At 54.7% G+C, this 18,629-nt stretch overlaps 1 protein-coding gene across 6 annotated transcripts in view; it reads right to left on the bottom strand.

The window, feature by feature from the left end:
- Window positions 1-18,422, bottom strand: part of ADCYAP1R1 (ADCYAP receptor type I) — a 59,341-nt gene extending 40,919 nt beyond the window's left edge. For 2 of the 6 annotated variants that reach the window (XM_038004795.2, XM_038004794.2), the window contains exons 1-3: window positions 18,003-18,418; window positions 7,350-7,471; window positions 5,715-5,820 (exon numbers count right to left, since the gene is read on the bottom strand). In XM_038004795.2, the coding sequence (XP_037860723.1) occupies window positions 5,715-5,820; window positions 7,350-7,400 (157 nt within the window). In that variant the 5' untranslated portion in view covers window positions 7,401-7,471; window positions 18,003-18,418. Of the gene's footprint in view, window positions 1-5,714; window positions 5,821-7,349; window positions 7,472-18,002 lie in introns of all 6 variants that reach the window. The other 4 variants (XM_073008997.1, XM_007981692.3, XM_007981694.3 and 1 more) reach the window with 4 other exon arrangements.
- Between the last annotated feature and the right edge of the window lie 207 nt (window positions 18,423-18,629).

Below are 18,629 nucleotides of genomic sequence, written 5' to 3' on the forward strand. Positions count from 1 at the left end.
GTCTCAGAGCAGCTGAGAGGCCCAGACAAGAAGCTCCTCCTGCTCTACGGATGGGGAAGCCTTGGCCCAGCCCTGATGTGCTTCCCTCCTCTTGGCCTCTCCCCTCTAGTGAAGGCAGAGAGGACTGGATCAAGGCACTTGGTGCCCTGGACACGCCTCTGAGACCAGGTTAGAATAGCAATGAGCAGGCCTTTCCATCCTCCCTCCAAGCCTGCTCTCTGCTGCCCCTGCTATGGCCACCACAGGCCTCCTCTTCCTTCTCCACCAGAGTGTGGGGACCCCCATTGAGGACCACACTGACCAACACTGCTTAGATGCAAGGAAGGTTTCTGGGCTGATGAAAATCTGCAGCCCTGCAAAGAGGAGATGCTGGCTGGTCTCATCCTGGGCAGGCAGACTGCAGAGTGAACAGAGCCTGGGGGCTGTGTGGCCTGGGGATGCCAATTCCCAGGTACAGGTGTTCTTTGTCCCTCCCTTCTGGTCACAAGAGCACTTCAGGAGAAAGGGCACTTCCTGTCTGAGATAACAGACCTGGGTCCCATCTCAGAGTCGGCTCTGCCTCCAGTGTGGTTGGCCAATGACCACCACCTCTGGCCTCAGCCTCCGTGGGCATCATATGACAGAGCCAACTTGGTATTGGCTCAAATCCCATTAGCATTTAGGGGTTTGGAACCGGGGACAAAACGACTAACTATGTCTCCAAAGCTCCTCCTCTCCTCAATAAACACCTTTAAAACATGACAAGGATTTTGCAAACAATACAAGGCAGGCTGCAAGCTTGCTTTCACTCCCTATGGCCATCTCTCTGGGCTCTATTCTTCACTCCCATTAAGCTGCCTGCTACCATGGGTGCCTCCCCTCAGTGCATCTCTGTCTCCTGGCTACCATTCTGAAGGCCACTCTGCACAGCACCATCCTAGATTCTCTTTGCGGTGGAGGTCCTAGGATCAGTGAGGATCAGGGGCTTGAAGGAAACAAGTGCCTTCCTGGAGCCCCCTGGAGCCCCCCAGCCACACACACACACAGTGCCACGGACATAATTCAACTAAGATCAGGGCTCTTGTTCCAATGGACTCATATTACTAGATTTAAAAGATTGTGGGAGACACACAAAATATATAAAAGTAACTTAAAACTCTATAAAAGACACTGTTGTGAGTTTACACTCACAGGCATTGGAACAAGCTGTCAAGTTTCCTTTTTCAAGTGTGTTTCAAGGACATCAGCTGACCTTTGGCCAGCATTCTGTGCATGGTGTGAGTGCTTGGGGACCACCTGGGCAGGGAAGGTGCAGGAAAGAGATGCAGCAGGAGGGCTGGCATGGATTAATAACACAACACATAGATGTCGATTCTTTGGTACACTCAGGTTTGACTCAGCTAGTAGTGAGCTCCCCAGCCTGGCTTATCTGGGCCCTGAGGGGCTACTCTCTGCCTGAGATCACTTGAGTACCCTGGTGGATGCTGTTGTCTGGCCAGTGGTTCTCAGACCTGGATACACTTTAGAATCACCTGGAGGCTTTTAACACAGATCTGCATGGAGTCCTCCTGACCCAAATGCTGAGGACTTTGGTCTGGAGAGGGGCCTGGATATCAGCATCTTTAAATGCTCCTGGGGGCTCTACAGTGCTGCAGGTGTGACGACAGGAGTGGAGGCCCATCTTTCACAAGTGTGTTTAATTTGGAGCCAAGAAGCCCAGCTCCAGCCAGGGCACCCCTAAGAGCAGGCCAGAGGTTCTTAAGGTGCAATGGGGGAAAAGTAAGGCCTTCCCTGGTGAGTGACAGCAAGGTCAACGCTCTCCCTGAACTTGAGGTCCCCTTGAGGGGAGTCCTCCAACCTCAGCCTGCAGGGCAAGCTCTTCAGACCACAACCCCAAAGTGAGCGGGATGGACGCTGCTTCTCAGGACAGCTTCCCCAGGAGCCTCTCCTCACCCTGGCCTGCCCCTCTCCTTCCCAAGCAAGTCATTAGAGGCCGAGACCTCATTCTATCCTGGGCCTTAGAAACACAAACAGCCTTTGGCCTTTTCATAGCTAAGGAAAGGGCAGACTTCAAGCACATTTCAGGGCCCCTCTCTCCCACGGCCTCTTTCCAGCCTCACTGCAACTCCCTCTGCTGTATGACCTTTCACCCTGGCAAGGGGAAAGCTGAGGCCCAGGGTGTGTCCTCACTCCTCTTCTGAGCAGCAAATGCAGCCCAGGGGCGAAGGCATGGACTCCAGAACCATCCGCATGCACACCTTGGCTCCACCTTCCCAGCTGAGGGGTTTACTAGGTAAGAGACAAGCAACCTAACCTCTCTGTGTCTAAGCATCTTCATGTGTTAAATGGGGGTAAACTCTACCCAGTCCATAGGTTGGTGAGGGTTAAATGAGTATTGAGCGTGCGCACGCACACGTGTGTGTGTGCGTGTGCGCGCACGTGCATGCGCGCACATGCGTGCATGTCTGAGAGAGGGAGAGACAGAGAACCCAGTGCCCACTGTGAAGTGCTGGCTGTTACAGTGCTCACCCGCCTTACTCACTGCTCCCCTTCCACCCTTCTCCAGCTGAATGCTTCTCTCCACCTTCCCGTACTCTCCGTCTGCCCTCTGAAGCCCAGATCTGGTCCCTAACCTCTCCCCTGCTCTTCCAGAGAGCCTTCCAGGATTGTTCCAAGTGGCACTGACCTGCTTCCTAGAGATGTCTCTCTACTCCCCAGAAGAGCTGGGATCTAGCAGAAGGTGGCAGCCCTGGAGACCCCCAACACTCCAAGATGACAGCTCCTAATAACTACAGTGTCTTAGTTAAGCGCTTAGCAAATGCCATATGCTGTCCTTAGCACTTCTCACAGGCTTTTATCACTTAATGCAATAATCCCAAGTGGTAGGTATTATTTTTCCTCCATTTTTCAGACATGAAAATTAAGGTATTAAGGGCCCTTCAAAGATCCCACAGCTGGTGCTGGGGCTGGGGGGGTACTGGGACCCAGAGTGCATCACTCTTCAGAGGTGGTGCATCCCAGAAGTTGAGGGTACAGGCTGCCTGAGGGCAAGTTCCACCTCTGCCTCTTAATGGACTATGTCCTTAAGCAAAGTACCTCTTTGTGCCTCAGTTCTCTTATCTATAAAATAGGAGTCATAATAGAACCACCCCCATCCCCCAGCCGCTGCGGTGGTAGAATGAAGTGCTGGCACAGAGCCTGGCACACAGGGAGTCTATAGAGGGCCTGGCTATTAACATGATCCACTCCACCCCACTCATTTTAAAAGAGAAGATCCTGAGGCCCAGAGCAGGAAAGGGCCATGGAGTTGGTGGTCCAGCTGGGCCTTTAGTCTTTTCCTCTTCCCCACCTAATGGCTGCCCTTTGTTTCTGCTTAATTAGCTCAGCCCCACCCCATGATTCAAGCAAGGGGATGAGTAGGGAGAGATGAGGGACCCTCTCCTTTAGGCAGACCGTGAGAGGGTGCAGCCTCCTCTCCCATCTGGACAGGGTTAAAGGAGAGCTATTCACTCACCTCTTGGAGAATCCTTTGCACCCTGACCTCCTATGACCAGCCCTGACTCACAAGGTCCCTGAAGGCGGACAAGCGGAGCCCCTGGGGCAGTGGCAAAGACACCAGCTCAGTGGGAGCCGGTCACTGCTTTCCCCCACCTTCAACTCCAGTGGAGACGGACATGAAATACACAATATCTGCTCCCTGGGCCCTCAGCCATGCCCCCTCGACAGCCCAACCCATCTGCTCCAATTCTGAGTTCCAAATACAGGAGGTTACTCACTACTGCCAAAAACACCAGGCTCCTGCCTCTTGTGGACTCCTCAGCCTACCGCGTTCACCCATTCGTCTATCCCTCAATTGTCCACCGCCTTCAAATGCCTACCTGCCCCTTGGGCCTAGCTCAAGGGTTCTCAACACCAGCTTCTCATTAGAATCGCCTGGGGAGCTTTTAAAACCTATGGTGACTATGACGGAATCAGGCTTCTGATTTAATTGGTTTGGATTGTGGCTGGAGTACATTTTTCTGAAAGTTCCCCAGTGATTCTGATGTGCAGCCAGGTTTGAGAAGCAAGGATCCAGTTTTAATATATGAATCCTTCCCACAGAGAACTTCTCTCTTCCTCTCCTGAGCAGACCTGCAGGTGAGACCTGCTCCCCAGCACTGGCCTGGCCCCTCCAGGGATGCTGTATGTCCAGCCTGGCATCCATCTCCCTTGTCTCTGCCACGACATCCCTGTGGACAGGCCTGTCTTGCCCTCTCAGCCCAGAGTTCAACAAGCAGGTGTGCAATTAAACTACACACAGCTTACACTGAGGTCCCTGTCCCACCCCAGCCCCTGCCTCTTATTCTTCCCTCCTGGATGCTTTTATTGCTCAACCCCAAATGTATCCAAGACATGTGATGCAGGAGCAATGGCCCTGGGTTGGGAGCAGGACACCTGGGTTCCAGACCCACCTCAGCCTGATCCTCCATGTGATCCACACCATCCCTGCCCTCAGGGCTCGGCAGTCCCACCCTCCAAACAGAGACTTGGACCAGATATTCTTGGGGTATTCTTTGAGTCTCCTCCAACTGTGTGCCCTTCTGGGCCCCCTGCCTCAGTTTCCCTCACTGGTGGGGCTCCGAATCCCCATTCAGCCTTGGTTAGGGCGGAGCAAGAGCTCAGCTGGAGGCAAAGGCCAGCAGAGCCCAGAGTAGCTCCCTCTCCAGTTAATGTTCACTGAGAAGCAACTGGCCGGGGAGCTCCGTCCAGTGGGACCATTCCATTTAACTGGGCTGCGGATTAATCGAGTGCTTAAACAGATGGTGCTCAGAGGAGCCAGGAGGATCCAGAAGGAAAAATGAATCCCTCCAGCCTGAGCAGAGAGTCCTACCCTTAGGCAGCATGGAGCCCGTCCTCCAAAGATTGAGGCAAAAGTGAGGCTGGAGAGGCCTCTGTGATGCCCCCTCCCCCAAATCCCCAACTTCCCCTGAGGCCAAGGGCCGAAGGCACCTTTGCTCTGTGAGCCTTCCCATCTGCACAATGGGGAGTTAGGAGGAGAGGGGTTCAGTGGGGCCACTGGTTCTCACTAGGGATCATATCACTCCCTTGGGACATTTGAAATCTTGGGAGGCATTTTGTGGCTGTCATTGGGATCGGGGTGTTATGGGCATTTAGAGGGAGAAGCTAAGAACGCTCAATGTCCTGCAACGTGTGCTTCCTCCAGCGCAGGGAAGCAGGACCCTCCTCAAATGCAGTCCCAGGAGGAGCATTGTATCCAAGTCTTCAAGACTGCAGTTCCTGCTGCTGCTTTCTTCTCTGACTTCTGATGCAATGAGCAGAGGAGATCGGAAAGGACCCCACATTTCCTGCCCTGGGTTGACCAAGTGCTCTACAGCTCAGCCACAGGCAACAGCTGTGTCCCTGCTGCCACCAGGCCCATTCTGCCTGCTAACAAGCTCTTGACAGCCACTGCCCAGCCCAGGCACCAACATTACCCTAGCCCCTGTGGGAGAGAAGGCGGCCACGTCCAGTCACCCAGAACAGCTGTGAGGCATCCAGGCCACACCAGCCTTGAGGACAGCAGCCCCAGCATCATTGCCCAGAGCAGATCCAGGACATCAGTATTCCGAAGGGCTTTCTGAAGGCCCCAGAAACCCATACCCTTGACCACTCTCTGCTAAGTGAGCCTGAGAACAGGGAAACAGTTCTAAAAGCTGGCACTTGGGATGTGACAGGCTCCCTGCTGCCCCGCTCACCTGGAGAGGAATCATTGAAGCCCATCAGCTCATTGGCCCTCTGGATCTTCTCCAGGCACATGGCTTGCTCCTTCTTGAAGATGCAGTCAGAATGCATGGCGGGGGCCTATAGGAGAACACAGGATGTATGGCGGGAGCAGGTAGGAAGGCCATCTGTAGTAGCTCTCCTACCAAAGCCCCAGGGGCAGTGTCCTGGAGGGAGTGGGGAGTAGAAGCAGAGAGGAGAGTGACAAGAGATGTCAGGGCCAGCAGGGGCCCTGACATTCACCTTGAGAGATACCATGAGGGCTCTTCTCAGTCACCAACTCAATGTGTGGCTTTGGACAGGTCCCACCCCCTCCTGGGCTCTCAGTTTCCACATCTTATAACAATATTAGCAAGTGCATATAGCACTTCACTCTGTGCATGCATTATTCTGAGTGTCATATGTGTGCGTGTGTATGGATATGGAGAGTACTATGCAGTACTATTTTTATCATTTTCCATTTTACAGATGTGGAAACTTAAGTACAGAGATGTTAAGTCACTTGCTCAAAGTCATGTGGCTCAATAGACTGAAAACCCAGGATTCGAACCCAGGAGGTCTGACTCCAGCAGCCACGAGGCTACGACTGCAGTTTAAAGGAGAAAACAAGTGGTAGGGGAGAAGTCAGGCTGAGAAAGCTCATTGTCTGTTTCCTCCAGGGACTCAGGAAGAAGGTGCCCCCAGCAGCTGCAGGCTAAGGAGCGGTGGTGCCATTTAGTGGGGACTACTCACCATCCTTATTTACAGAAGGAGAAACTGGGGCTCAGAAAGGTTAAGAAACTCCAGCCCAAAGTTACACCACTGGTTAATAGCAGATATGGGCTTCAAGTTCAGGACCAACTAACTTCACAGTCTATGCACTGCTATTATGACAGCTGCTTCCAAATGCTGTCGCTTTAACACAAGACCCCAGGGCAGGGATGGTTCCCAGGGGTGTGTCAGCAAGTATGGAGGCAGTCACAAGGCATTTGAGTTGCCAAGGGCCATGTTTGGGGACACAGTCCAATCCCTACTATTCACAGATGTGCAGGCAGTTCTCAGGGAAAGGGACAGGCTTGTCTGTGGTCACACAGTGAGTCAGGGCAGAGGCAGGACTGGTACCCAGGGTTCTGAGGACAACCTCACCCACTGCTATTCTGAACTCTCAGGTAGAGTGGTGGGACCAATACCTGGGAGTCCTCCTCTGCCCACTCCCCATCCCCACCTTTGCTCAGGGAGAGACCTGAGCAGGGGGCAGCCTCCTGAGTTCTGTCCTGGCAGGGCATTGTGGGCTGGTGACGAGAAAATCGAAAGAGCCTTCTGCAGCCCTGACCAGGGTTCCTGCATTCAGCTGAGCAGGTTGTGTACTGTGCAACTCCAAAGGTTGCCACACATTACCATCATAAAGATTTGTAAATTTTGTAATCATTTCTAGTCAAATCAGTACAGGGGCTTGAGGAAGGCATGTCTTTTCTGATTCACACAAAGGCACTGGGTGGCCCACTGGTGGTGTTGGCAGAAATACCAGCCAGATGAATAGCTGAGCTGAGGGCACACATAAAACTTGGGTTCTCTGGAGTGGGGGTTCAGGTGAGCCTGGGGCTCCCAGAGAGATGTTCCTGGGCCCTTACCATAGGCAGCAGGAGGAGAGCAGCCAGGGAAACCTGCACGACACAAGCCATGACGCTTCTTGGCCAGCACCACTGGCCTCCCACTGACAGCAGCTGTGGGTCAGCCCCAACGTGTCTCTGGGCTAGAGAGGAAGGAAAGATGTGAATCCTGTGAACCCAGTGCAGTGGCAGGGGGCGAGACCACCTTCCTTCCTTATTCCCCCAGCTCCCTACAGCACGGCTTTCAGCCTCCAAGGATAACCCCACCTCCCTGCCTGCATCCGTCTTGCTCTTTCTTCTTCTTCCCTGCAAACATGTGCTAGGCACTCAGTCTGTGCTAGGTGCTGGGATACTATGGGTACACACTGGCTCAGCTTCACCAGTCTCCTGGCATGGTCTGGAATGACTTTCTCCTTGGCAACAGAGGGATTGCCTCCCCAAATCTTTGCATTTTCCCCCTCCTCCACAGTGACAAAGCTTTCGCTGGTACATGCATGCTCACCTAGAGATGCTATTTCCTGGTATCTCTAGACTGGAGGTGTGGGCACATGATGAAGTTGTTAGCACTTATGGAATGTGGGTGGCAGCCTGTGGCCACATCTGCACCCTCTGTGCATGAGGTCCTGGCATGATCTCTGCTCTTGCTCTTTAATCCTTCCCAAATGACAAACCCAACTTTGACAGTGTGGACATGAACAGGATCTGAGGGGGGTAGGGAGCAATGCTGCAAGAGGAGGCAGGACCGCCAAGTGACCTTGTGGAACACAGCCACCCAGCCTGCCTGGAGGCCCACCTAGCTCCAGTCTGTTACAGCAGCAGGAAACCACCTTCTAGCTAATTACCCCCTTAAAGGGCCTCTTTGTTCCAGCTGCCTGGCCTGGTTCCCTAACAATTACACCCTCTTTTTGCCCTACCTCACTCTACTTCATCTTCGGGATAAAGCCTTAAACCATGACACAGAAAATACAGTGACAGCTGAAGCATGTGCTCAGACCTCGGAGCTGCAGGAGCTCCAAGGGGGCAGGTCTGCAAGGACTGGGGCCACTGGTGGGGACCAAACAGATAGGTTACAGGGAGTCGAAAAAGGAGGTTGCAAGAGCCCAGCATGCTCCCAGGGGAATAGTATACTCTGCTTCTAAAACTGATCATTACGACATACACCCTACAACACAGCAATTCTGCATCTGATAAATATTTGCACTTGGACGAAAAGAAGCACATGCAAGCACATTTGCCACCGCATCCTTTAAAATAGCATCAACAATAAAAAATGGGACAGCAAAGCATCCATCAACAGGCACTGCTAAATAGGCTCCAGTAGAGCTGTGCAATGGCTATGGTTATTTAAAAATTATTATTACTATTAAATTATTATAAAAGAGATTGAGTAGGTCCATATCAGGGCACTGCTAACCCACAGGTGCCTGGCCCGGGAGGCCATGGGGGGCCCGAGCAAATCCTTCATGTGCATCCCAACCATTAGTCCTTGCACACCCCCCTCAGCGGGCAGAGCTGCTGCACCCCAGGGGCCTTTGTGTCCCTCACTCTCTGCCTAACCACATCCCCTCCCTCTCTCCTTGCCTCCCACAGGGCCTCTCTAAGCTCAAGCTGGAGATAAGCAGGCATCCAAAAAGCGGAAATAAAACCAGCTGCAGGAAGGCTCAAAAAGAGGGAGCCCCCATCTCCCCATATTATGCACCAGGGCTCAATCAGAGATGCGGAGGGAGGCCTCAGATATCCCCAAGAGATGCTCCAAGGAGCCTGGGGAGCATGGCAACACTGGCCCAGCCTCTTCCTGTGGGTCAGGGAGGACAGGGCAGGCTGGGGAAGCACTGGTCTCAGCACTCCTGGGCACCCTGAGGCACCATCTCTACCAGGCACTCAGGCTTCGGTCTCTGTACCAGCTCCCAGGGCTTGGCCAGGCCCCTGGTGGCCACAGGCTATCTCTGGCGTGACCTAGCACTGGTGGCCCCCAAAGGGCTTGGTCACTTCTACCAGCCCTGGGGAACCCAAGGCTCTGCCTGCAAAGAGACAACCCTGCTGACTTGCCTGGCTGCGAGGGAGGAGTGTCTGGCACCAGTGACCCTCGGCAGAGGCTGGAGGCCATCTCTCTAGGCCAGCAGAGTGTTGTGGGGAGATCCAGCAAGGCAGAGAGCCTCCAAGATCAGGGGTTGATTCCCTGCACCTTCCACAACCTCAGACCACAAAGGTGAAAACAGAGCTCCTTGCTCTCAGCAACACCTTGAGATGGCAGCAGCACGACCCCTGTTAAGACTGGGCTGCCCCCTAGCGGATACTCACTGCTTCCCCAGCAAAGCCCTAACCTCTGACCCCAGTATGAAACCTGGGCTGCCCACTAGAGTCATCTGAGCTTTCCAAAACTACCCCTGCCCAAATGAATCAGAAGCACTCAGCTGTGGTTCCGGCAGCAGTGGTGTTTAAAGTTCTCCAGGTGATGCTCGTGTATAGTTAGGATTATAAAGCCTCTATTTTAACCTTTATTAGAACCCAGGGCACTGGCACAGAGGAAACCAGGATTTTGAACAGCTCTGGTGGGGTGGGGGAGCGGGTGGCAGCAAGCAGACAGCGAGTTTGTGTTTTGAGGATTTCAGATTCTGTTTCTGTCTCTTTCACACATACACACACACACACACACACACACACAGAAACAGGTCCACAGAGATGATCATAAAGACATGTCGACCCTAGAGACAAAGAGACATTTATCCCCAGGGCCACCACTTGAAGATATCAATATAAACTCCCATGATGGGATACACAAGGTAGAGATTCTTTCAGGGACCGACAGGCAACCACACACACACACACACACACACACACACACATACTCCTTCGCAGACACATAGAGGACCACACACAGAAAGAAGGTATGTGCAGATGCAAGCACACGGCAATTCAGATGTTGATATGTCACATATCAGACTGTAGATATACAGAACAATTCACGCTGACACACACTCACTCAGCAAAGGCCTTCAGCTATAGGGAGGCAAAAAGATATATTCGGGTTCAGATATGGGTGCAGGTATAGGCACGACACACACATACACACGTGTGTACATGCATGCACACATGCAGGGATGCCCAGACTTGCAGGGGCCTCGCCCGTGCTGTGGGAAAGGCAGCTCCTCAGCTATAGCTGCAGTGGACTGAAGACAAGCTCCATCAGAGGCCCTAGCCCCGACCCACCCCCAGTCCTCTGCTTCATCACCAGGCTGTTTACCAGGAGACAGGTGTGCCCCCAGCCCAGTGACCCAAGGCGCCTCCAGTGACCCCGCTGGGTCAGTGACTAGGGCGCCTCCTCTGGAACTAGACCCAGGGTTCTTGATTCCCACTGTTACCTTCTCTTGGTCCCCACACCCATTACAGTCCACCCACTGCCCAACTGGACACAGACGCCCCTGCCAGCAAAGAGGAGGAGAGAGAGAACCTGGGAGATCCGAGGACTTGACTCGGCTGGGGACCTCAGGGATCAGCTCCCACAGCCTCTCCCCTCTCTGGGTGGTAATCCTTTCAGGCACTTCTGCCCCCACTGCAACGCTGCACTGCCGCCCGCTGAACAACGCTCAGAGTTTACAGACTTAGGCCGCCTGCCCCAAACCAAGTGCTTCTCTGCAGTGTCCCTCTGAGATGCGTCCCCTCACTTGTTGGCCACCCCAGCCCTGCCAGTGACTCCTCCTCCTCCGGACTCTCCCAAGCTTCTAGTGACACCCTCAAGGGACAGGCCAGGCCCCACGACTGCAGCCCAGGGTTGAACTCTCCCCTCCCTGAGGATGGATTTCAACCGAGCCGCAAAAGTGGCTCAGGATGGGAAAACGGGTCACCTCATATTCCCTGGCTCTCTCTCTTGGGTCCAGGATCTGTTGGGGCAGATAGTTTTTAAGGATGATTAAAGTTACCTCCTGGCATTTAGTATAACAGACTTCGGACCATTTTGCCAGAAGTTTTTGCCCTAGGAGCTTGGAAAAACAGCTTAACTTCTCTGTGCCTTCTTTTTATCATCTGTAAAATGGGAATAATATTAATGTCTGTGTCACAGATGTTACAGTGAGGCATCAGCAAATTTATACAAATAAACTATAGAGTATGTACTATAGCCTGGCACTCAGTAAGGGCTATACATGTGTTAATTATTATTATTATCTCACCACTTTGTGTTCAGACTTTTTGCACCCTCTTGCTGTCACCTCCACCCCCACAGCACCGTGTAACATTCAAAATGGGAACAGCAGGCCTCCTGTGATTTTATTTACTAATGGCTAACATTTATTAAATACTCAGTATGTGCCAGACACTCTTCCAAGCAATAAACATGTGTTAACTCATTTAACTTGCCTGAAATAGTTACTAGCATTAGCTCATTCTATAGCAGAGGTGACTGACACACAGAGAGGGTAAGCAACTTCCCCAAAATCACACAGCAAGTCCCTGGTAGAGCTGGGAAGTAAACCCAAGCAGTCTGGCTCCAAAGTTGGTGCACTCCATCCCTATGCTTCCACTGCCCTCTCTTACTGGTCAAAGGAAGATCAGTTCAGAGTCCACTGGTACCCTAGTAGGGACCCCCACACACACCTCCAGGGGCTGGTCAGGCCCGCCACTACACCCATTTACATATCTATATCTAGTTTCCTCCTTAGGAAGAGTTTGTGACAGATACAACATTTCAGACCTGAAATAGACTTTAAAGCCCACCTCCCAACGTGCAGATGGGGAAACTGAGGCCAGAGAAGGTGACACACTTTCCAAGGTCACACAATATAGAGCCTGGAGGCTTGCCTGGCAGGAATGGGATGTGTGGCAGATACCTGGTCTGTAAGGGAATTCAGGGGGATCCCAATAGCATAGCATTCCCCCTTCCTCCTCAGGCTTCGTAAGTCCAGCCACCAAACTGGAGTTAAACTGACTATAGCAGCCATGTCCTCCTCTGAGTTGCTGCACCAGGCAGCGGTGGCCCCTGCACACAGAGGATGGCGTCATCAGTCAGCACACGGGAGCGAGCGGTGACTCACTGGGCTAGCAGACTTTCCACATCTCTGTGCAGAGGGGACTCAGAGACCCTCCAGCCATCCCTGTACTGTCCAAAGCCCAGCAGAGCCCTTCTGCTTCCCCTGGCTGAAGGCAACTCTGCTCTTGAGATGGGCACTTGCCCCACTCCAGCGTCTGGCCCAGGCCCACAGTGGGAAGCTCTGATGTCCCTGTGCCCTTCCCAACCAGCCCACACAGAGGCACAGGTTCCTCTGCCTCACATGAGCCCACACAGGCGTGTGTGGACAGCCTACCCCACCTCTTTTTTGGGCCACACAGCCCTGGGACTCTCATCTGCCCCTCATGGGGCTGGGGCCATCTGTGCCACCACCTACTGGAATCTTCTGGCCACTCAGCATCCCTCCCCATTACAGGGCAGGACAGGCCTGGATACCAGAAAGGAGATGGCCAGGCTAAGTACATCACTCACCTCCCCTGCTCTCCCCATGCTCCCTTTACTCATGACAGGGGAGCTGGACCGCCCCTACTTCCTCCTCTCCCTCCTAGGGCCAGGAACAAGGGAGAGAAGGCTGAAAGATGAAACACTACCCCCCTCCCACTCACCCCTCAAAGGGAGGGACAGAAGCTGCTGCAGGGAAGGAGGGGAAACCCTTTAGAACCTCCTTCCTCCTCAAGAAGACCACAGCAGATAAAGGGCACAGACAAACTCCTGGGCCAGGGGCCTCCTGACAACGGCAGGCGTGACAAGGTGACAGGAGTCAGGCCACCAGATGGGCCCCAGTGATGATCTCACTCGTACCCTGCATTTTGTACAAGCTTGGGTGGGGAACCAGGTCCAAGGCAGGGAAGAGCCAGGCTGGGGCACTCATGAACGTTGGCAGTATCATCCCATCTCACTGGTGAGGCTCTGAGGCCCTAGGAGACCAGGAAACTTCCCCAAGGTCATGCTGCAGAGTCCTTCCCAGGGTCCTGTGAGGAGTCCTCTTCCATACTGGATAGTGCAGGGACCTTTCCTGACCTGGAGTGTCAGGGAGTGCACCCCCTGGGCCAGGTAAGAGGAGGGGGAGGAAGAAGGCAGAAGATAAATGTGGGGAGAAGAGGGAAGTAGGAAGGGAAAGGATTGAGGGAATGAGAGGAGGAGAGAGGGGAGGAAGGGAAAGAGAAAGCCTGGCCAGAGAGAGGCACAAGCTTGTGGACAGTATTCACTGAGCACCTACCAGGCAGGGGGTATGGCTTGGGGAGGAGTAGCTCTGCACTGAGAGCCTTTCCCTTTGTGCAGACCCTGGTTAAGCTTCAGTCTCTCCTAAGCGAGCATGAGCCCAGCTCTGATGTGCGTGTGCCCACAGCACCTGGCACAGGCAAGACACACGAGTGCCCAGAAAACTTGGATGAGTGCCCCCTGGATGGATTTGGGAAGGTGATTCCAGGGTGTCAAGCAGCACAACAAGACATCAGGAGTTGGTGAGGTGGATGAGAGGGTGGAGGGCTGGTGCCAGTCTGTGGAAGCTGGAGGGTTGTTCCACTGGACAGGGGTGGGGCAATGAAGAGTTCTAAGCAAGGGAGTGGAGTGATCAGCTTCTCATTTAGAAAATATCCCTTCAAAGGCTGGGGAGCAAAGACAAGGGGGGAAAGTGCAGGCAGAAATGTACCCTGAGGCCCTTTTCTGGATCTAGGGTAGAGGTGATGGGGTACTAAGCTGAGCAGGAAGGCGGTTGGGATGGAAAGTGGGGGACTGAATCCAGAGACACGGAAAAATCAGACAGGAGTGTCTCCTTGGCCCATCCCCACCACAGGTGGCAGGAAGGAAATTTCAGGAAGAGGCAGTAGAGAAAGGAAGAAACACAAGGCAGGACCTGGTTCACTACACAAGCCCACAAGCCTCAGATCAGTGGCTGGGAAGTTCAGAGGTGCCTAGGAAGGATACACACACACACACACACACACACACATATGTTTGTCTCAGTCAACCCTCTGCAGTGCCCATTGATCAGGAGGAAAAGATGAGGGCAGCTAAGGCAATGCATGGAGTCTGTGGAGAGCTGGGATAAGGGTCCAGCTATCCTCCAAGGTCAACCCAAACCCCCAACACCACCTCCAGGAAGCCCACTCAGGCAGCACCTGCCACCTGCCCTTTATGACCTTGCCCTCCTCCACTGAGAAGCCTCAGCCCTGAGATAAGGAGCCCCTCTGCTCTGAGCTGTTTCAGGTCTCGTCGGGTTCATTGTGAGTTTTGAGTCTTGTCTAGAAAAAAGGGGCATGCCCAGGTTTCCGTGTGGCTTCCCCACCTGTGGGCATGGGCACAGACTTGGACACAAAGGGTGAATGGTAAAGGGGGCTCAGGAACTGTTTGGCAAGCTCAAGTGACAGCAGTCAGTTTTTCAGTCCTGAATGCTGTCTCCAGGTGTCTTTAGAGTGGGGGAATCGATCACAGGGACAAAGCAGAGGCCAATCTGGTGGAGGGTGCTGAGGCTAGGCAGGGAGCCTCTCCTGGGCCTGACCCATTAAACAGACGGGCACTCTGAGCTCCACGGAGAACGGAGCGAAGCATCCAAGGTACCATCAGGCATCTCCAGCTATCAGCGCTAAGTCCCTCCCTTCGTCAACCTCTCTGACCATTTCTCTTTCCTAACCTTACAACCCAGGAGCTGGCAACCCCTTCCAGCCAGTCAGATCCAGCTTGTAGCCTATTTTTGTACGGCCAGTGAGCCAGGAATGCTTTAAACATTTCTAAATGGTTGGAAAGAATTAAAAGAATCATATTTCACGACACAGGCAAAACGTATGAAATTCAAATTTCAGTGTCCATAAATAAAGTTTATCAGAACAGAGCCATGCTCACTTGTTTACATATCATCTAAGGCTGCAGTAGGCTACACAGTAGAATTAAGCAGTTGTATATGGACACAAGCGTAAAATAATTGCTATCTGGCACTTTACAGAAAAAGGTTGCCTACCCTTGTTCTAGGCTCATGCAACACACGCACACATGTGCACGTGCACACACACACACACACATACTTTCCTCCCTTCAATTCAATATGCAGCTGGACTTTTACTAACGAAGACCTTTGTGATCTTCTTTGGGCAAATATCTCTGAGTCCCTGGGTGTGCCCAGATCTGTGTGAGAGGGTGTGTCTCAACATCCATTTGTCTTTCTGGTGCTGCTTGTCACTATTGTACCCCAGCTCTCTGGCAGGTATCATAGAGAGCCTATATGCCTTCCTAGCTGTGTGTCACTCCCTCTCTGTGTGTCACTGTGGGGGTGGCTGTCACCGTTTGCCTCTGACGGCATCCAGAGCTCGGTGCAAACACGTTGCAGCTGAGGCGTTTCCAATCTCCATCTTGCCAGGCGGCTGGACCACTAAGCCCAATTCATTCAGACCCTGGAATCTTAGATTCCTCTCCTCAGGGAAGGCTGAGGGTCTCTGAGGCCTCTAGGCCTTCCAGGGTGGAAAACCACTTGGCAGCCCCTGTCTGGGGCATCAGGACCCTGCTCACAAACCTGACCAGGACAGGAAACTCATTGTCACCTCCAGTGTCAGCCCCATGGTGGGTGGGTCTCAGGCAAGCAAGGCCTGCCTGGCACCGAGCTAAACTCCGGCTCTGCACTTGGCACATCTTGGTTCTGCCCTGTGGCAGACAGCACAAGATGTCCTCTACTTAATCAGTGCCAGCCCCAGGTCAATGAAATGCTTGTCCCTGGGAGGGCGGCAACCTGGGATGCTCCAACCTAAGCCCTGTCCCCGGGAGAAAAGCCACCCTGTGGCCTTGGCTTTCTTAGCCTCTCAGCCACATATACTATAAACTCCCATGTGTGTATTTATTTATTCGACACAAATTGAGGGAGTGTCCCAAAGCTGATGCACAACAGAGGTGGCCATGTGAAACAGCATGGCTCCCAAAGTGTTTCTCCAATCAATCCCCTGCCAGCCTGAACCTTATACAAAACAGCACTTAATGCACCGCTTAGCCTAGATCAGTCCCAGTGCAGGAGAGGGATCCTTTCCGAGGCTCCCCACAGACACCTCCCCTCACCACACATGGTAGCAAACAGACTTTTGGGAGTCTTGCTTCAGACACCCAACCACCCATGAATCACCCATGGCCAAAGAGGAAAAGGACCGGGCCCGCCTCCATTGTCACCCCACACACACTTGTTGATGGATTGGTTGGAAAATCTGGCCCAGGGCCTGCTCAGCGTGTTCCATCTCCAATTTGTATGTTCAGATTTCGGCTTGTGTCCAAGCTGGTGCCTCTGCCTGCCCTCCCCAAGGTCAGTGAGGAGCAGAACTTAGCTTAGGACTGGGGACTCCACCAGTCCTACTTGTACCCAGCACCAAACTCATTTAACTGGGGTCTCCTGATAAAACCTGGGTGCCCTGCTGCCCCTGCCCCCAAAGGCTCAAACATAGTTTTCCATCTTCTTGGGAATCCTACTGCCACTCAAAGCTTCTACCCTGACCTTCAGGATGCTTGTCTGTCTCAGGCCAGCTGCAGTCCCAGGGCAAGTTGCCCCCCACATGCTGCGTCCAGCCCCTTCCCATCCCCCAGCGTCTCCCCAGGGCCTCTCATGGGAAAAGCCAAATGCTGTGTCTTTGGAGAGGGCCAGGGGGGCTTTGTGGGACCTTGTAAGGCTAGGGAAGATATAGGGAGTCTGACGCACCTGCACCCAAAAACATAGAAACGGTCGGAAGAATTAGCAGGTGTCCACTCCCCACCCCCAGCATCTTCCAAAAGGGGGCTGAGCTCCATCCAGAGGTGAGGCTCCGCTCCTCAGCTCCACGTGAAATGCAGTCGGCTTCCGGCTGGGTTCCCTCCTGAGGGTCTAGCTGCATCCATTGGCTCCCCTGTTCCTTTTGAACCCCCTAACCTGCCAAGGTCCCGCCGAGAATGTGGCCTCCCCCTCCCCGCAGCTGCCGCAGGAGCCTCTGCCTTTAAAGCGGCCGGCAGGGGTCTGGGTGGGCCCACTTCAGCCTGGGAAGGCCAGGGTCGTTTCCCCACAGACCCCGCAGGGCGTTTCTTCTGGGACCACCGAATCCTTAGCATCCCCAACCCCAGCCCCTCGGCGCCACAGGAAACCGAGACGACGCTCTTTTGAACAATCCCGAATGTGTCACCACAGAGGGGCATTCTACACTGGCCCCTATCCCAACCCCTACCTAGCACATTGCTTGCCCACCCCTCAAGCCCCGTGCGGACTGCAGTACCTAGCCCCGGGGGACTTTCTAGCCCTGACTTCCCGATCCGCGTAGGTGCGTCCGTCCGCCTAGGGGTAGGACGGCATGTCACTCCGGGTCCCTCCGGCCTCATGGCTTCCCTGCCCCTGGTCTCCCTTCTCCGCAGCAGGAGGGGCGCGAGATAGCTAGGCCGACCCCTACCCCGGCAGGCTGCGGCCATCGACCGCCCCGAGCGCAGCGCCAGACACTTGGGTTGGGGGGTGTCCTCCTGACGCGCAGGAAGGGCGCACAGGCGGGAGGGGGCTTCATTTCGGATATGGGAGGCTTGCCTGGCGCCTGCCCTCGCCGGCTCTCCGTCGGTGGAGGTCGCGGCTGGAGGAGACCGCCAAGCCAGAGGAGGGGATCCGAGGTCCCGGCTGGGCGAAGGTTCTGGAGCCGGGGGAAGACAGCTGAGGCATGGAGGGGCAGCCGCGGCAGGGCGACCCTTACCTGCTCACTGCGGGGCCTGTCCGTGGGGCAGCGGCAGACTCCGCAAAGGACGCGCAGCCTGCGAGTCCGCGGCCCGCGCGGCGCGGGGATGGGGAGCGTGTGCGCCGAGGAGAGCGCGCCGAGCCGGGTCTCCGCACCTGTGTGGCCGCGGGCGGCCGGGGTCCGTATGTCCCTGCGCGGTGGCGTGTGCGTGTGCGCAAGCGGGGACCACGCTCGCCCGGAGCCGCCGCCGCCGCCGTTAGTCCCCGCCCGGGGCCGAGCGCAGCGCCCCACTTCGCCCGCCCCGCGCGGCGCGGCACGGCAGCCCAGCTCAGCTCAGTCCTGCAGGAGAGGCGCCGCCTCCGCCGCGAAGCCAGGCCGGGCGCTGGAGGGAGGCGACGGACCACCGCCTCCCGCTGCACACTTCGCAGTCTGGGGAGGGGGTGCTGCACGCCAATGAGCGCCCGGGGGCGGGGTTAGGCCGAGGGTTGTGCGGTGCGGGGCGCGGTAAGGGGCCGTGTGGGGGGCGCGGTGGGGGCGCCGGGCTGCTCAACCTCACCCCACCAGCAGCACAGACCTGAGCAGGAGCTGCGGCGGGAAATCCCAGTGGCGGGAGTCGGGGGCGCTGAGGTGGAGGCCTCAGCAGCC

Source organism: Chlorocebus sabaeus, chromosome 21 (assembly GCF_047675955.1).
Source record: "Chlorocebus sabaeus isolate Y175 chromosome 21, mChlSab1.0.hap1, whole genome shotgun sequence".
Lineage (NCBI taxonomy): Eukaryota > Metazoa > Chordata > Mammalia > Primates > Cercopithecidae > Chlorocebus > Chlorocebus sabaeus.